The 15,074-nt window shown below is 44.2% G+C and overlaps 1 protein-coding gene across 3 annotated transcripts in view; it reads left to right on the top strand.

Annotated features, from left to right (window-relative positions):
- TPD52 (tumor protein D52) overlaps positions 1–9,782 on the top strand; it is a 24,743-nt gene extending 14,961 nt beyond the window's left edge. For 2 of the 3 annotated variants that reach the window (XM_019527832.1, XM_019527833.1), the window contains 3 exons: positions 2,213–2,254; positions 5,706–5,754; positions 8,621–9,782. In XM_019527832.1, the coding sequence (XP_019383377.1) occupies positions 2,213–2,254; positions 5,706–5,754; positions 8,621–8,737 (208 nt within the window). In that variant the 3' untranslated portion in view covers positions 8,738–9,782. The remainder of the gene's footprint in view (positions 1–2,212; positions 2,255–5,705; positions 5,755–8,620) is intronic. The other variant, XM_019527834.1, reaches the window with a different exon arrangement.
- Positions 9,783–15,074: the final 5,292 nt, after the last annotated feature.

Genomic DNA, 15,074 nt, shown 5'->3' with positions numbered 1-15,074 from the left:
GGGGGGGGGGGGGGCGCATGAGTGTGGGGCCCCTGCCAGAGTGCTGGAGCTGGCAGGAGCGCAGGCTGTGGGCTGGCACATGGGCCGGAGAAGTGGTGGTGGAGAGAAGCAGTGAGAGCGGGGCCCTGTGGTGCCGGAGCTGGCAAGAGTGCAGGCCATGGGCTGGCATGTGGGGCTGGAGCAGGCAGGCAGAGGCATGTGGGGTGGTGATGGTGAGAAGCTATGGTAAGAAGCAGCAGTAAGCAATTATTTTTATTTGCATTATTGCCTATGGGGAAATAGGTTTCGCTTAACGCAGTTCTGCTTAACACTCAGTTTTCACGGAACTAATTAAAAGCATTAAGCGGGGGCTGCCTGTATCTAAATTGAGAATAACTTTTGATTCTAAGTTTGGGTTGGGTTGAGTCATTAATTTTTTGAGTAGTTAACTTTTGAATAATTAATTATTCCTAGTTCTGTGTAACAAATATGGCTTATGGTGCTGCAGAAATTAAACTGTTCTAGAATGCTGTCTCAAACAACAATGTTGTAATTGCCATCCACAGGATGCACAGAGCAGCCCTTAGTTGTTCTCCTCTGTGAATGGGTTTGTAGGATATAGTTGAAGGGGGAGAACAGATGTCACGCCCTTATTCTTACATTTTCACATCTAGAAGTGAGAACCTGTTACAGGGTGAGGGGAGGTGGCTGACCAATACTGGAGAAATGTAAGTACAGAGTGTGTTAGAGAATATATTGATGCAAAACCCGGCATATGGCAAAACTGGAATCTAGCAGTCCTCTAATAACATCATGGGACTTGATGTGGAAATAAGACTTGTCTTGAAGTAGGGGGAAATCACCCTGAAAATCCCAAGCTGGATCATCTAACCAGGTACATATAAAGTAAAGCAATGGTTGGAAGAAGAAAAGAACAAGACATCATGGTTGGAGTAAAGATGATCAGATTACACCAGCTAGGAGTTCATGCTGCAGTGTAGAGTGTGCACTCTGTAGACACTCCCAGTATGTGCACTACTCCCAAAAAACTTCAATTGTGAATTCACTTAGCAAAGTGTCTCCTTGTCTTTTAAAACTTTTTTTTTTTTAATGTAAACTATTGTCCCCTCTTTGGTGTCTGAGCACATCCAAAAACACATCTTTTCACGTTTCCTAATCTGGAAATTTTTTATTAGGATCAATCTGGCTTTACTAGAATAGTGGGTTACTTACTGGAGACTTGGTTTCCCTCAAAAATAAGATGAATAGCTAGCAGCTGTTCGGGATGGATTCCCTAGTCTAGAATAGTCATTCCAGGTATAGTTGTAAAAGTTTTGTGGCTAACAGCTTCTCTACAGGAAGTGGTACAGCCTCCAGCTAGTATAAGAATCACTTTGATCATATAGAACTAGATATATTAAGAAAAAATATGAGGATGGAAAGATTTTTTTTTTTCTAGGGGGTGGGATTAGGGTTGTTTGCATCATTATTGTTGAAATTCATCTGGTGGCTATTTAATTTTTTGATTGCCCATCTTGCTACAAACTATGATGGTGACCCTCTGACAGCATTGATAGAGGCTAAAGAAGCATTCATCCAGAACAGGGTTGAAACACCCAGGTCGGAATGACTAGGCTTTAATCACTTAAATGAAATAATGTATGAACAATCCACAAAATTTAGCTATTAAATCTTGCTACTAAATATCAAATATTCAGCTCTGAAGTGCTACTTATTTCCATGTGTTTTAAAAAATTCATAAAGTGCGATAGGAGTCCTGCAGTTCCTAGCAATAGTATTTTAGAGCAAGGGTAAGACTTTCAGTTTTTCAATGGGAGGAAGTTTTGAATAATAAGGCTTTGGTATTCATTTCCCACTTAATGCTACTAGAACTGTGAATGTAGCATGTTTCTCAATGCCTGAAAAATTAATATATATGAGAGTGAAGGAACTATGTTGCAGCTATGCAAACAGAGTATGTGCTTTTAACTGGCATGATGACTTAATCTATTCTTTTAAAGTGCTGCTGCTCTCTTGCTATGCTGTATAGGAATGCGCATGGCTGTCACTTCTTTGCCCTTGAACAAGCAGTTACTGTATGAGAATTTTTCTTCCCATACTTGAAGATAATATTTATGTGCATGAGATCAGAGACTAAAGGTTTCTAAGCAAATTACTTTTCATAATTGTTCACTAATTTCTTGCTTTCTCTTTTCTTAATGCTGGCACTTAGTATACGTTCCATACAACATTCAATTAGCATGCCTGTTATGAGGTAATGTATGATATTGTGTAATCCAGTTGCTTGGGTGTGTGTAACCTTTACTAGGAATCTTTTGATTTGTTGGCTTTTGTTAGGGGGTGAGGATAGGGATAACTTCTTTTTTTAAGTAATGGAAACATCCTGGTTTGTTTTTTTTAAGAAAAGCATGCAGCATAGTCTCTGCAGAAAGCTATCTGCTTTTTTTTGAACAAGTAGTTTTTTGGCTTGTCATATCTTGGACATGACACATCACGCGTCTCTGCTGTGGTATGAGAATCTGAATATATTATTTTCCTTTTAGGAAAGTTATACCACTAAAACTACTGCAAATTTAGAATGGTCTTTTACAAATCTTCTGAAATAGAGGTGTTTTAATTATTTCTGCTTAATCTGTAAGAATGTGGCCTTACTTACGTGGTTTGATTTTCTTCCTTTGCCAGCTTTAATTTTCTTGCTTCTTTCTTCCGTTACTTCCTGGCTGGCAACAACCTTCCAGTCTCCTCAAGATCAAAAGATGTGCACAGGCAATTTCTTTATAGATTAATATCAGTTTTACAAACCTGAGTTGTATACATGCACACAGTATATAAGACTGTGTGGGAATGTAAATGGATATCAAGCAGAAGTTAGTTTCCTTAAAAAAAAAACGTTAGTCTTAATATCTTTTCATAGCCTAAATAAAGCATGAAGAACGCAATACAGAACCCCAAACCTTGCTCATTGAAGGCAGGTATTTTTTCAGTTTCTGCAGAAAGGTAAGGTATGCAAGATATTTTGCAGGTCACCAGAGCAAATTTGCTGGCAGTTGGATACAAAAACTCTGGGTGACTACTTGACCCTGAAGGCAAAACTCCTTATTTTTACATCAGTGGGCCTTCTCTTAACACTCATCCATAAGTTATATTGTGTTTATCTTGCCCACAGTTTACACAGACTTATTTTTTTTCCCTTCCCTATTACATATTGGCATACTTATTACTGTTGATTACTGCTAACTCTAGTCAGAGGGATGGACTAGAAGCTCCTTTGTGAGCTTGATATATCACACTGTCTGGCAACGAGATCCATGTTATCTTGTAAGTTATGCATAGTTGAACATGAAATTCACCTTGGGTGGAAACAGACCTTGCCTTTGTGCTGCCTTAAATTTTTTAAAGATGGCACAGAGGCAAACCAGACAGATGTTGATGCCCCTTGTACCATAAGTGCCCAAAATTTTTGAGCATGATAAATACGGTATTAATTAGTGTTGCTATTTAGCAGAAAGTGTCCGTTTGCTTTAAAGTAGCCTGGAGTTGCCTACACTCTTCAGCTGCCCCAGATAGGTGCTCTGGGGGACTGGAACATGTATACCTTGGGAATTTTCACATAGGATCAGCCTCCATCAGTGCTGGAAGCACCTGCCCAACTTTCCTCACTTATGGACAGGTGCCCGAGGGTCTCTGTAAAAGGGACAAAAGCTGGTATTTTCCCACTTACAGAGGTACTCCTGGGAAATCCCAGGGGCAAGTCTCTTAAATGGGAAAACCTCTGACTTGCCCTGCTCTTGGAGATGTGCCCTGCAGATTCTGGGGGATGTATCTGAGTGGGAAAAGCTGGGCAGGTGCTTCTGGGGCTTGAGGTGCCTGATCGTGCATGGGAATTCTGGGGTGCGTGGGACTAGGCTTCTCAAGTTCTGGGAGCACACGTCACCTGTTGTCCAGCAGCATCAAAGGATGGGACAGGGAGCAACGTGGTTTTTTGTGCAGTTAAGAGGATCAGCTGTGCTGATATGTCTTCACAAAGCTAATCTGCTTCTTTTAGCAACATCTGTTTCTAGCCTGAGTTTTTAATAGTTTCTTAAGTTTTCTAGAAACCTCTGTAACAAGCTGGATGTAACAGTTATCAAGTTAGTGAAGCTGCTAAGTAACTACTAAATAGTTCTGCTGAACTGACTGACAAATTCTCTAATTCAAAAGTTCATTTGAAGACCTAATGAGAAATGTCCAGTTTAAAACCTGCTGTTGTACAGTGTCTGCTTCCCTGCCTTGACAAATGGTCCCACCATTTAATTCTCTCCTGTGTGTGACACCAGCATAAAATCTGCCATAACAAAGTATGTTTCTGTTCTCCAGTGTAAAAACAAACTGCTCAGCTTGCCATTAATTTTCAGATTTGGGTTGTTTTCTTTTTTTAAGATGAAACTTTTCCACTTAAAACCTAGGTTGAATGCAGTGTTCCCTCTAAGGTGTAGTGGTCCATGAGTGCGCCACTTCGGTCCCACCTCCCCCTTCCGCTAAGCCTGGATCCGGACTACACTAAGCCTAATAGACTAGAGTCATCATGCAGTGGATCCTCATGCAATGGATTTTGCAATAATCCTCTAAGCACAAGACTGGGGGCTTGGGAGCAGAGCAGTTCCCCGGAGCCGGTAATGGGGATTCCCCATTCATGATGCAGAAATCTTATGTCATGGTTAGACAAAGTGCTTTGGATACATGTGATATATAATTTACCCAAAGCACCTTGTCTGCCTATGTCCTTAGACCGGGAGCAGGCAAAATGCGGCCTGGGGGCCGGATGCGGCCCGCCATGCCATTCTATCCGGCCGGTGGGGCCCCTAAAAAATTTAGAAAATGAATATTTATCTGCCCTGGATTGCCTGTCATGCAGCCCTCTATGGCTTGCCAAAACTCAGTAAGTGGCCCTCCACCCAAAATAATTGCCTGCCCCTGCCTTAGATCAACACAGCAATAACCAGCACCTCCAAACTGCATCATGGTTAGGAACGATTCCTTGCGCCTGCTCCTTTTCCTCTGACGCAGACCCAGGTTCTGCACCATCCTGCTCTGCCCCGTGCATTTTTCCCTGCTGCAGGTAACCAGAGTAAATCTGACTACAGTGCATTGGACTTTGTAAACACTGTTGCTGGGAGAGTAATGTGCTGTCTGAAGAGTGAAATGCCTCGAGCTGCTGCTGCCTGCAGCATTTAATCTGAGATCTGGGGAAGCTGAGCTCTGCATGTGTCCCTGCTCCAGGAGTGAGGAGATTCATGGACTCGGGGCTGGGGAATGGTGCAGTTCCCTGGAGTCGGTAGAGCCCATGCCAGCTCCAGCCCCCACCCCTGCCTTGCCTCTGGGAGTGAGGAGACGCATGGCATCAGGGCTGGCAGAGCCTGCACCAGCCCCTGCCTCGCCTTGCCGTGCCACAGCCCAGCTCCTCTCCAGGTGGGTGCGTGGCGTTTATAAGTTACTGCAAGGTATGGTATTAAATTGTGTGCGGCCACACACGCGTGCAGCTTGGAGAGAACCTTGGCTGAATATAAGTTAGTGTTTTCACAGAATAAAGACTTTAGTATACTTAATAAGGTAATATCTGAGAGCAGTGTTCAAAATGCATCAGACAGGGAAATCAAGAAGTATGTTTCTTTTTCTTTTGTGGATGAATTCTTAATTAATAGGGTTTTGTTTGTTTTGGCTTCTAGAAACTCTCCAACTTTCAAGTCTTTTGAAGAAAAGGTTGAAAACCTAAAGGTAAGTCTCAAGTAGCTGTGAAATTCTGGTACTCCTGGATACAGTTGTATATGGATGAAAGCTTTAGGTTTCTTCACAAGATCTGGTGCTCCAATCCCTTCCTTGTATAACTCCAGTGGCAGTTTTGCAACCGTCTCCTAGGCTGTGTCCACGCATGGTGTGGGCGTTTGGTTCCCTGGGAACAACTGGCAGTGGCACACCTTGCACTGCTGCTAGTCATCCCTGGGGAATGGTTCTGCCACGTGTGCTTTGGCACGCAACAAGTTACCCCAGGCATGGTAGTACAGGCTGGGGCCAGTACTGTGCTGACACCAGCAGCATTACCTGGGGTACTGGGGCTCTCTCAGGGCAGCAGCAGCAGCAATTCTGCCATGCAGAGCGTGGCTGGCAGCTGCAGCACAACTGTAGGAGGCCTGTCTCTGTTTTTGAATTGTGCATGCTGCTTCACTTTTTCCCCATAGGTTTTCTTGATCCCCTGGATACTCAGGAGTCAAAAAAACCCTCCACACTGCTCCACTGCAGCATGGAGAACAACTGAACGTGTGGTATGAGGTGCCACAGACATGTCTGAGGTGCCACACTGCACAGCCACGCTTGTCTGGATGCAGCCATAGAGTCAAATACTGTGAAGGTCCAAACACAATACAATGAAGAGAAGTAAGGGTGTAATAATAAAAGTATGAGCTGGCTACCACAGGAGATGCCTTTAGTTGCTCCCTGGTCCACTAACATTGTCAATAAAAGCTGATTTACATAACAGTGAATTTTCAAGCTTTTGGACTGAAACTTCTGAAGTATAGTACACTCAAGTATTCTATCTATCGTCTTAAGCCTTACTCTAAGGTGAGGTGACTGAAATTCTTTAATGAGGAATGCAGCCTAAGTTAGTGTTATACCTGTTCCAGTAAGAAACCCTGTATAAAATGGAACTGTTGGCTTCTTTTTATATAGTAGCAGTGGGGTAGGTGAAAAGTAAATAAGAAGTTTCTGCCTTTATGCTATGGCTAATCACAGTGTACGTGAGCTCAAGATATACTCTTTCTGTTCCCTCAAAGGCTCACCTTTCTAGATGGGGAGTAGTAGGGTCAGGTACATAAGGCATATAGGTGTGGAATGGAATAAATGTGCTGCAATCTCTATGCAAAAGATGGAGCAGAAATTATGCTTCATTAAAACAAGAGAACTTCAGGATGCTTCCTTGAGGTTGCTCAGTGCTCTTTTGAGCAACGAGGAAAAAGGCTTGACTTGTATCGTATTCCAGAATCTCTAAATGAGTGTGAACAAGTGCATGACTCTATTTTGAAGTTGTACATTCTACAGTCTATATAAAACATATTTGCTAGAGGTGCACCTATATATCTTGCATATCGGATCGGCACCGATAACAGGAAAATTTAACGTTATCGGCCATTGGCTTTTTTTTGACTGGTGTCACCAATAAATGCCATGCATGTTCATGTAGTCGCAGTATGCACATAGTGAAGAATGTGGCCCAGCAGCTTGGAGAGCAGTGTCCGGCCACTAAGGGGGGGAAGGGTAGCAGGGAGTGAAAGGGCATGGGAGGCAGATGGAGGCTCCTATGATGAGGGAGGGAGTGGGGCAGGAGCAGGTGCTGCCCAGCCAAGGCAGTGAATGTCACCCTGGGAGTGGGATGAACCTGTGGGCAGCTCGTGAGGAGGGGGGCAACTCCCCATGATTGTGTGCACTCCTGGGGTAGCGTGGGGTATGTGCCTCCCTTGATTTTTTTTTTTTTGTGTGTGCAGGGTGAGGACAAGCTGCCTGTTGTGAGCTTGTGGCTAGGGGTTATGCCAACCTCTTTGTGGCAGAAGGGGCTGGGCTGCAGCTGCACTCAGGGCAGGCAGTGGTAGTGCTGGGAGGGGGGCCTATGGGGGTGGGCTACAGTCACCCCAAAATTACCTGTAGCTGCCCCAGCCCCCCCCACACCAGGAAGAGGTTGGTGCAGCCCCTGGCCCCAAGCCCACAGCAGGCAGTCTGCCCTGCCTGCACACAGTTCTAGGGGGCACATGCCCCCCCAGAGTTGCATGCAGTGGGGGGGAGCCACCTCTCCAGATAAGCCATCCATGGCTCAGCCCTGATCCCAGGGTTGCATTTGCTGCCCTGGCTGGGCAGTGCCTGCCCCTACCCCACTCCCTCCCACACTGTGAGGGCCTAAATCTCCCCACTCCACCCCCTCCACACTCCTTCCCTTCCCACTGCTCTCCAAGCTGCTAGGATGTATTCCTGTAAATTGGCTATCCGATCAGTATTGGCTGATATGGCTGGTTAATAATCTGCCATCGGTATTGACCAAGAAAATCTTTCTTGGTGAACCCTGAGTATTTGCATACCAAGTGTCTCAAATCTGAGCAAAGATTTTTCATCTCTGGAAGCTGTTAAAGAGACTTGTAACACTTAAAGGAAGTAAAAGTTGCAGTCCTTTCTTCTTGTACCCATGTGACTTCACTTGAGTAGCACTGAGAGCTGTTAATGCTTGAGCATCCATGGCAGATGTTACACTTAAGGCTTGATTAACCAGTTATTCAAGGCTCTGGTTGGGTACTCTGCACTGGGTACCCAACTTATTACTTGTTGGTGCAGGGTGGGCCCAGGTTCAGATCTGATCCCCAGTCCCATAATTGTATCTCCTGCCATGCATGTGGTATGGCAGAAGGCATAATTATTGGGATCAGGTATCAGATCCCATTATACCAATTAAGTGTCAGCAACTGTAGAGACTATGATTCTGGAGAAAATGGGAAATTTTATTCAGGCCAGGCAAACCTTGCAGATGCTAGCATAATTTACTGTAAAAATTATCAACTTGTTAGCATGTGCAGTTACCCTTTCTCTTTTCTCTCTGTTCTAGTCTAAAGTTGGAGGCGGCAAGCCTGCTGGGGGGGACTTTGGAGAAGTCTTGAACTCAGCTGCCAATGCAAGTGCCACAGAAACCATTGCAGAACAGACACAGGAAGAGACCCAGTGAGACCCTGCCTTTGTCCTGCTACCCACTGCCGGATGCTGCAAGCAAAAACTAAGCACACTTGTAACGTTTTCTGCTGTCCATTTCCACCAGATGTGCTTTTATTTAGCACTCAGCTGTTTTATCAAAGTAGTTGATACAGAGCTTGTCTGTGGGTTCAAAATATTTTTGCAAGAAAAACACATTATTTCAGCTTTTTTTTGTGGGAAGGGGAATTTTTTATGCCTTTTAAACATTTAAAGGATTAATTTTTGATTTAAAGGCAGTCTAATAGTATTGCATTGAAAACATTAGATGCGCTATAGATACAGCTTTATAATTTTAACTTCCTTTTGAATGCTGTGTTGATGGGCCCAAAGCTTTCTACATATAAGCATCTTTTCTTTTAATTTTCTATTTTGCCTTCAAACAGAAGCTCCAGTACTTTGTTCTTTTGTTATATGCTGTGCTGAAACAAATGTGGGACATTACACTAGGAAAATTACTGCTAGCAAAAGAAAGAGGACTTCTGCTTTAACAACTAAGTTATTCTTGAAGCAGGTTATCACACGAAGACATTTTCCTGTTGTAAACAGATCTGCTACTTGTATAATAAACAGAGGTGAAGCCTAAAGGTGGTAATCCTAACTTGTGTTGGGATTTGCTGACTTAATTGTGGATCCTCTTAATAGAATCTCTCTGGCTTAGCCCAAATGCAAGTGTGTTGCTTCGTGCTGCTGGTCTTGTATCTTTGCCACTTCTTATTTGTGTCACACTGGGAATTCTTCCCTTACTCTTAATTCCTGAATCATGCTGCTATAGGAAAATGGCTTTGGCCTTGATGTGCTTTTCAAGTATGAAACACATGCATACCAGAGCACTAAGACGTGTGGCGTGGTATCATTACTGTAGCAGAGCAGAGGGTGAGGCTGAAATTGGTTCCTTATTCCTGGTTCTTTTTTCAAAGGTAATCTTTACACAATTAAAGGTTGTTAGCAATTAATTAGAAAAGTAAAGAGTCAGAATTTCACCAGAAATGTATATTTACTAATAAAAATGTGAAATAATATCATGTATTAAGTACATAGCCCTAAATAAAGAGCTGAGATTAGGCTGGGATTTCTGGGGCAACATTTTTTGGGTACCCTAAACTACACATCACCACCTCTGACTGAGTCTGAGTAGGACTGTGCCCTACCCAAAGTCTGCTAACTGACAGCCCCCCCCATATCTGTATACAGTGCCCCAAATAAGGAGCTGACTTTGGGCAGGGATTATGGGGAAAACCCATTTTAGGTCACCACAGACCATGTCTCCATGCTCAGGGGGCTTGCCTGAAGAAGTCTGGGCAGGTCCCAGCCCCACTGAAAACTTGGTTTTTGCATACTAGCCTGCTATCCACTGCCCCCCTCCTACCTATGGCACTGAATAAGGAACTGTTTGGGCTGGGATTATGGGTGAAAATCCTTTTTAGTTCACCCCAAACCACTGGGAGACTTGCTTGAGATAGCCTAGGTAGGATGCTGCCTGACCCTAAACTTGGTTTTTGTGCACCAGCATGCCTACTGCCAGGCCTGTACGCTATGTACATTTCCCTGAACAAGGAGCTGTGTTTTGGCTGCAATTATGGGGTAAAATCTTCTTTGGGTCACCCTAAACCACATGTCCCTGCCACTGGGAGAATCTCCTGAGGAAGCCTGAGTAGGCTCCTTCCCAATCTGAAGCTTAATATTTGTGTGCCTGTGTGCCAGCCTGCCAGCTGGTATCTCCCCCCAGGCCTGTGCTATGTACCTTGCCCCAAAGGAGCTGCTTTTGGGCTGGGGAAGCAAAATTGTTTTCAGGTCACTCAGAAACATACCTCTCTACCACCAAGGGACTTGGCTGAAGAAGACTGGATAGGACCCTGCCTGACCCAAAGCTCATTTTTTGAGTGCCAGGCTGCCACCTGAAACCCACCCTGTAAGGCCTGTGTGTTGCTGTTCTGCCAGGCACTGAATGGCATTAAGAATGGCTGTGTACAAATACAGGGGTTTTACACCAACTTTTCAAATTTACCTCAAGCCCTGATACAGAAACTCAGTAAAATAACTTGAACTGGGTGTTCTCATGTAAACGCTCTGCCCACTTGCAAGCAAATGTTAAATTAAAGCAGGTTTATTGTACAGAAAAGAGGAGCAGGGGTCTATCCTAAGCAAAACCTTAACTATTAACCTTTAGCTGTAGATAAAAATTGATCATAGTCATATGCAGCGGCAAACCAACAAAGGGAGCTACCACCTATCCAGTTGCTAGGGAAGGAAGTCTCATTCAGGGCTGCCATCTATAGGCTGTACCCCTGCATCGGCTTAGTAGTAAGTGCTGTGTAGGGAGGCCCAGTGCAGGGGCCCTGTTGCTCCCTGCTGTCGGAACTTGGGGGGCAGATGAAGTTTGCTACTTATACACCCTGGGCAGGGGCATGCAGACAGCAGATCACAGTTCAGCCCTTGCACTGAGCCATGCTGTCACTGCTGCAAAATCCCAGCCCTGGTCCTGGAGCAGTTCCCTGCCCAGCCACACACCCTGCCAGTGCTGCCAGGGCTGGTCTTCATAAAAACCTTGGCCCCATGCTGTCATGGCCCCACCACTCCTGGGGTCTCCATAGAAACTGGCAACAGCAATGCAGACAAGGGCTGTTGGGAGATGGAGTCCAGTCTCTGGTCAGATCCACTATTTTGCCCACCCCTATCAGGTGTTGCTGCCCTTTTCTTGGGGCTCTACCACCTATGCCAGCCAAAGTAGCAAGGACTGGTAGGGAGGTCTGCACAATAGTTAGTCTGATGCGAGAGAGCGGTGCTAGGGAGAGCTGCTGTGGATGCCACCCCCAGAGGTCTCCACTGCTCCACTGGGAGTCTTTGTCATTCCTTCATTTTGCCAGGGGTCTCCACCGCTCTGCTGGTGGTATCTGCCACTCTTTCATGCCACCAAAGATCTGTTGCTCTGCTGGGGGTCTCCACTGTTTCTTCATGCTGCTGGGGTTATCCATCACTCTTCTGTCCTTCCAGGGTTTCCTACTGGTCCTCTCCAGGTTGCCATGGAGGTCCAGATCTTTTAGGTCCTGCCCTGTATCTATGGTAGGCTCTGGGACTTTTTCCAATTGTTTTAACTATAATAAATCACCTAGACCCATTACAGAGTACTGTGCTCAGAAGCACCTTTAACCTGAGGAGTTGATTGAAAAGGTCCAGGGAGTGACTCCTGTCTGGAACCTCTCCTTTTTGCCCACATTTGTGCTTTGCACCAAAACTGGGGCTCCCCACTGCAGACTATTGCTCGGGTTACAATGGGGCTGACTTTTTGGTCACCTTTGTATGACTTGGTGTCAACACCAGACTTCACAGTTTTGGAAGGGAGGGCTGGTAGACACAAAATCTCATCTGCCTTTTAACTTGCCTCTCTTCTTACACTCTCTCACCTGCCTTTTACAATTGTGCACTTTAACATCAAACAGTATGACACAAGAGTACACATAGTGAAAGCAGGCTTTAGTAGGCCTTCAAATGTGCATAATAATAAAAGTATGCAGATATATATACAAAGTTTTCGCGATGAAACATAACCATAGTCAACCATGTAGAATGTAATCAGAGAGACGCATAAGTGCAACTGAATTTTTTGAATATATATCACTATAAGTATATAACCTACTTGAATGACTTGGGACATCACTGCATTATTTGACTTCCTGGGTCTGGTATAAACATATTAAAATTACACTATGGTTTTTCTTCTTTGTTTTTTCTTATTCAACATGCAACAGTCTTCTCAGACAGAAACACAGACCAATAAGGATTTTTGGATAAGCACCTGTCAGGTATTTTCACCATGAATGTGTGAAGTTAATTGTTTAGCGTTTCTGTTTTCTACTTTGTGTCTGTACACTTTTAAGGTAAAATAAAACACATTTATTTAAATTGCTTTCCAGGAGGAAAGCAAACATTATACATTTTCTTTCCTTCCTTTTTTCTTGCGGAAACATACGGTTTGTATATAAACCCACACTGATTTTTCCAAACTTAACTTATTACTATATTTACTCAAATCCAAAACAATTTCCCATCCCCTCATGCAACATTGGGAAAAACATCTCATCTTTAATCTGAGTACCAGCACTGTTACCAGCTAGGTCCAGGATCAGGCAGGAATACAAGTCAAGGATCAGGTGGGGGATAGGGCAGTACCTTGCATGAGGATTGGGTGAGGAATGGGGTAGCAGTGTGGGAGGGCAGCAGCATGTGCTCATGATTGGGCAGGGAATGAGGAAGCAACATGTATTGGGGACTGGGCAGCAGCAGGGGTGAATAGCAGCACATGATGGGTATCAGGCAACAGCACAGGTAGGGAATTGGGTCGGGGGGCAGGTGAATGGGAGGCCAGTGATAGGTTATGGATCAGAGGACAGGTCACAAGGTGCAGGAATGAGGGGCAAGTGGCAGAGGAGCAAGATGCCTGCCTCCCTCCCTCCACAGGTGGGGACAGATTTAAGACAGCCCTCCAATAATTAGATTCTATACACAGAAAATTACAAAAAATTGTAAAATTATAATATGTTCTAATTTTCCATGTGTGGAATTTACCTATTTAAGGTAGTTACCCTACATTAAAAGCCATTTTGGTTCCAGGTAAATACAGCATTGATTGTAAAAATACATTATCAGTATGAATGCATACTATTCCATCCAACAACATAACACAGAAGACAGATGAGAACTGAAAATCACAGTATTAGCACCATTACTAGTAGTAGTAGGCATCTGTCTCGCAAGACAATAGAATTATGCGGAGACATCTGCTTTGCTGAACATAATCCTCACTTGAAAATAAAGTGAAGCTGGAGTGAACTTTTCAGGGCACAAAAGCTTGAGCATGTATATGGAGACAATGAGTTTCCCACACACCAGCATGCCCCTTGCTGGTTTAATGTAAAGGAAAGGCAGGTACCAGTACATTTGGAACCAGTTTGGCCACAGAAGCTACTGGAGCAAAGAAGGTCATCCATTTCAGATCATCCATTTGTTCATCTTTTGGGGCTTCCCTCCTAGACTGGTTGCCGATGAGGATTAAAGAGCTCAATCTATCCTATCATAGAGGACTTCACAACTTGTTGGCAATTTTTCCTTCACTAGGGATAAGACAAGTACCTGCTTCTAAGGTGCTCTTCTGTACAAAGCATTAGTACGCTAGGGCCTTGTCCAGATGAGCACACCTGTGAGGTATGTGGTGGCACAGACCCATCTGTGGCACTACACACTGCACATTCAGGTAAAACTTCTGGGGCCAGCACAGTTGTTGGTCTCAGCCTCCTCTACTCCACCTGGGGTAATCTGCTTCATGACAGAGGGTGTGTGGCATGGGTGTCCCCAGGGAAACAAACATCCCCGCTCATGTGGACTTGGCCTAGTGGTTGCCAGGTTATTTAACTGCCACCCAGCACTTGGTGTTAAGTTGCAAGTAGTTCTGTATTCTGTAAGTTAACTGTAGCAGGCAAACCTGACCTGCCCTGCATTAGCACCAGCAGCGTTCTTAATTCCCTGAGTGAGGCTTTGGTCTGTATTTAACTATCTGTATACGTCCTTGCTGATATCCTTACTGTTTTGAGACATTAATACAGGAACAATATGGCTTAGTATGCTGTCCTTCCTAGGAGCTATGGAGAACACCTTTTCAGTTGCTGGCATATCTCTGCACCCTACCTTTTTGGATTCTAACATTCCATCAAGGTAACACTAGCTCTCTGGCTCTCCCCCATTTGTGGAAACATACAATATAGTTGCCAGAAAGTGTATGTTACCCCAACTCCTTTGTACCTGCAATGACAACACCTTTGTTTTAGCAAACTCAGATAAATCTGCAAATGTTTCTGATGTTCTCTGTTGAATTAATCAGAACTGGTGATGTGTTTCAACTGGCAGCATTCCATCTAGTTAAATACAAAATCCCCAAATACAGATTACAAGAAAGTGTTTTTTGGACAACGGAACAGGGTATTACCATCTCTGAAAAGCCAGCAACTGGCACTTGAGAAGGCACAGTTCAGTATTTTGATAAAGAGCTACATATGCATATAGACTTCCCCTGGGTCCTACTGCCCTTGGCTCCTGTCACCTTTGACAGGCAGTCAGGAGCAGATAAATATTAATTTTCTAAACTTTTTAGGTACCCCATGGGCCGGACAGAATTGCCGGCGGGCTGGATGCGGCCTTTGAGCCGTATTTTGCGCATGCCAGTCATAATGAAAAAGAGGGGAACCAATAAATCACATTTATCCTATAAAGCAAATCTACAAGCTACAGAACCTCTGTAACCAATCAATACATCAAGCAGT

Source organism: Gavialis gangeticus, unplaced genomic scaffold (assembly GCF_001723915.1).
Source record: "Gavialis gangeticus isolate Ggan-Ray unplaced genomic scaffold, GavGan_comp1, whole genome shotgun sequence".
NCBI classification, from domain to species: Eukaryota; Metazoa; Chordata; order Crocodylia; family Gavialidae; genus Gavialis; species Gavialis gangeticus.
Note: the sequence above shows the minus strand (reverse complement) of the source record. Positions and strands in the feature narration are given on the sequence as shown.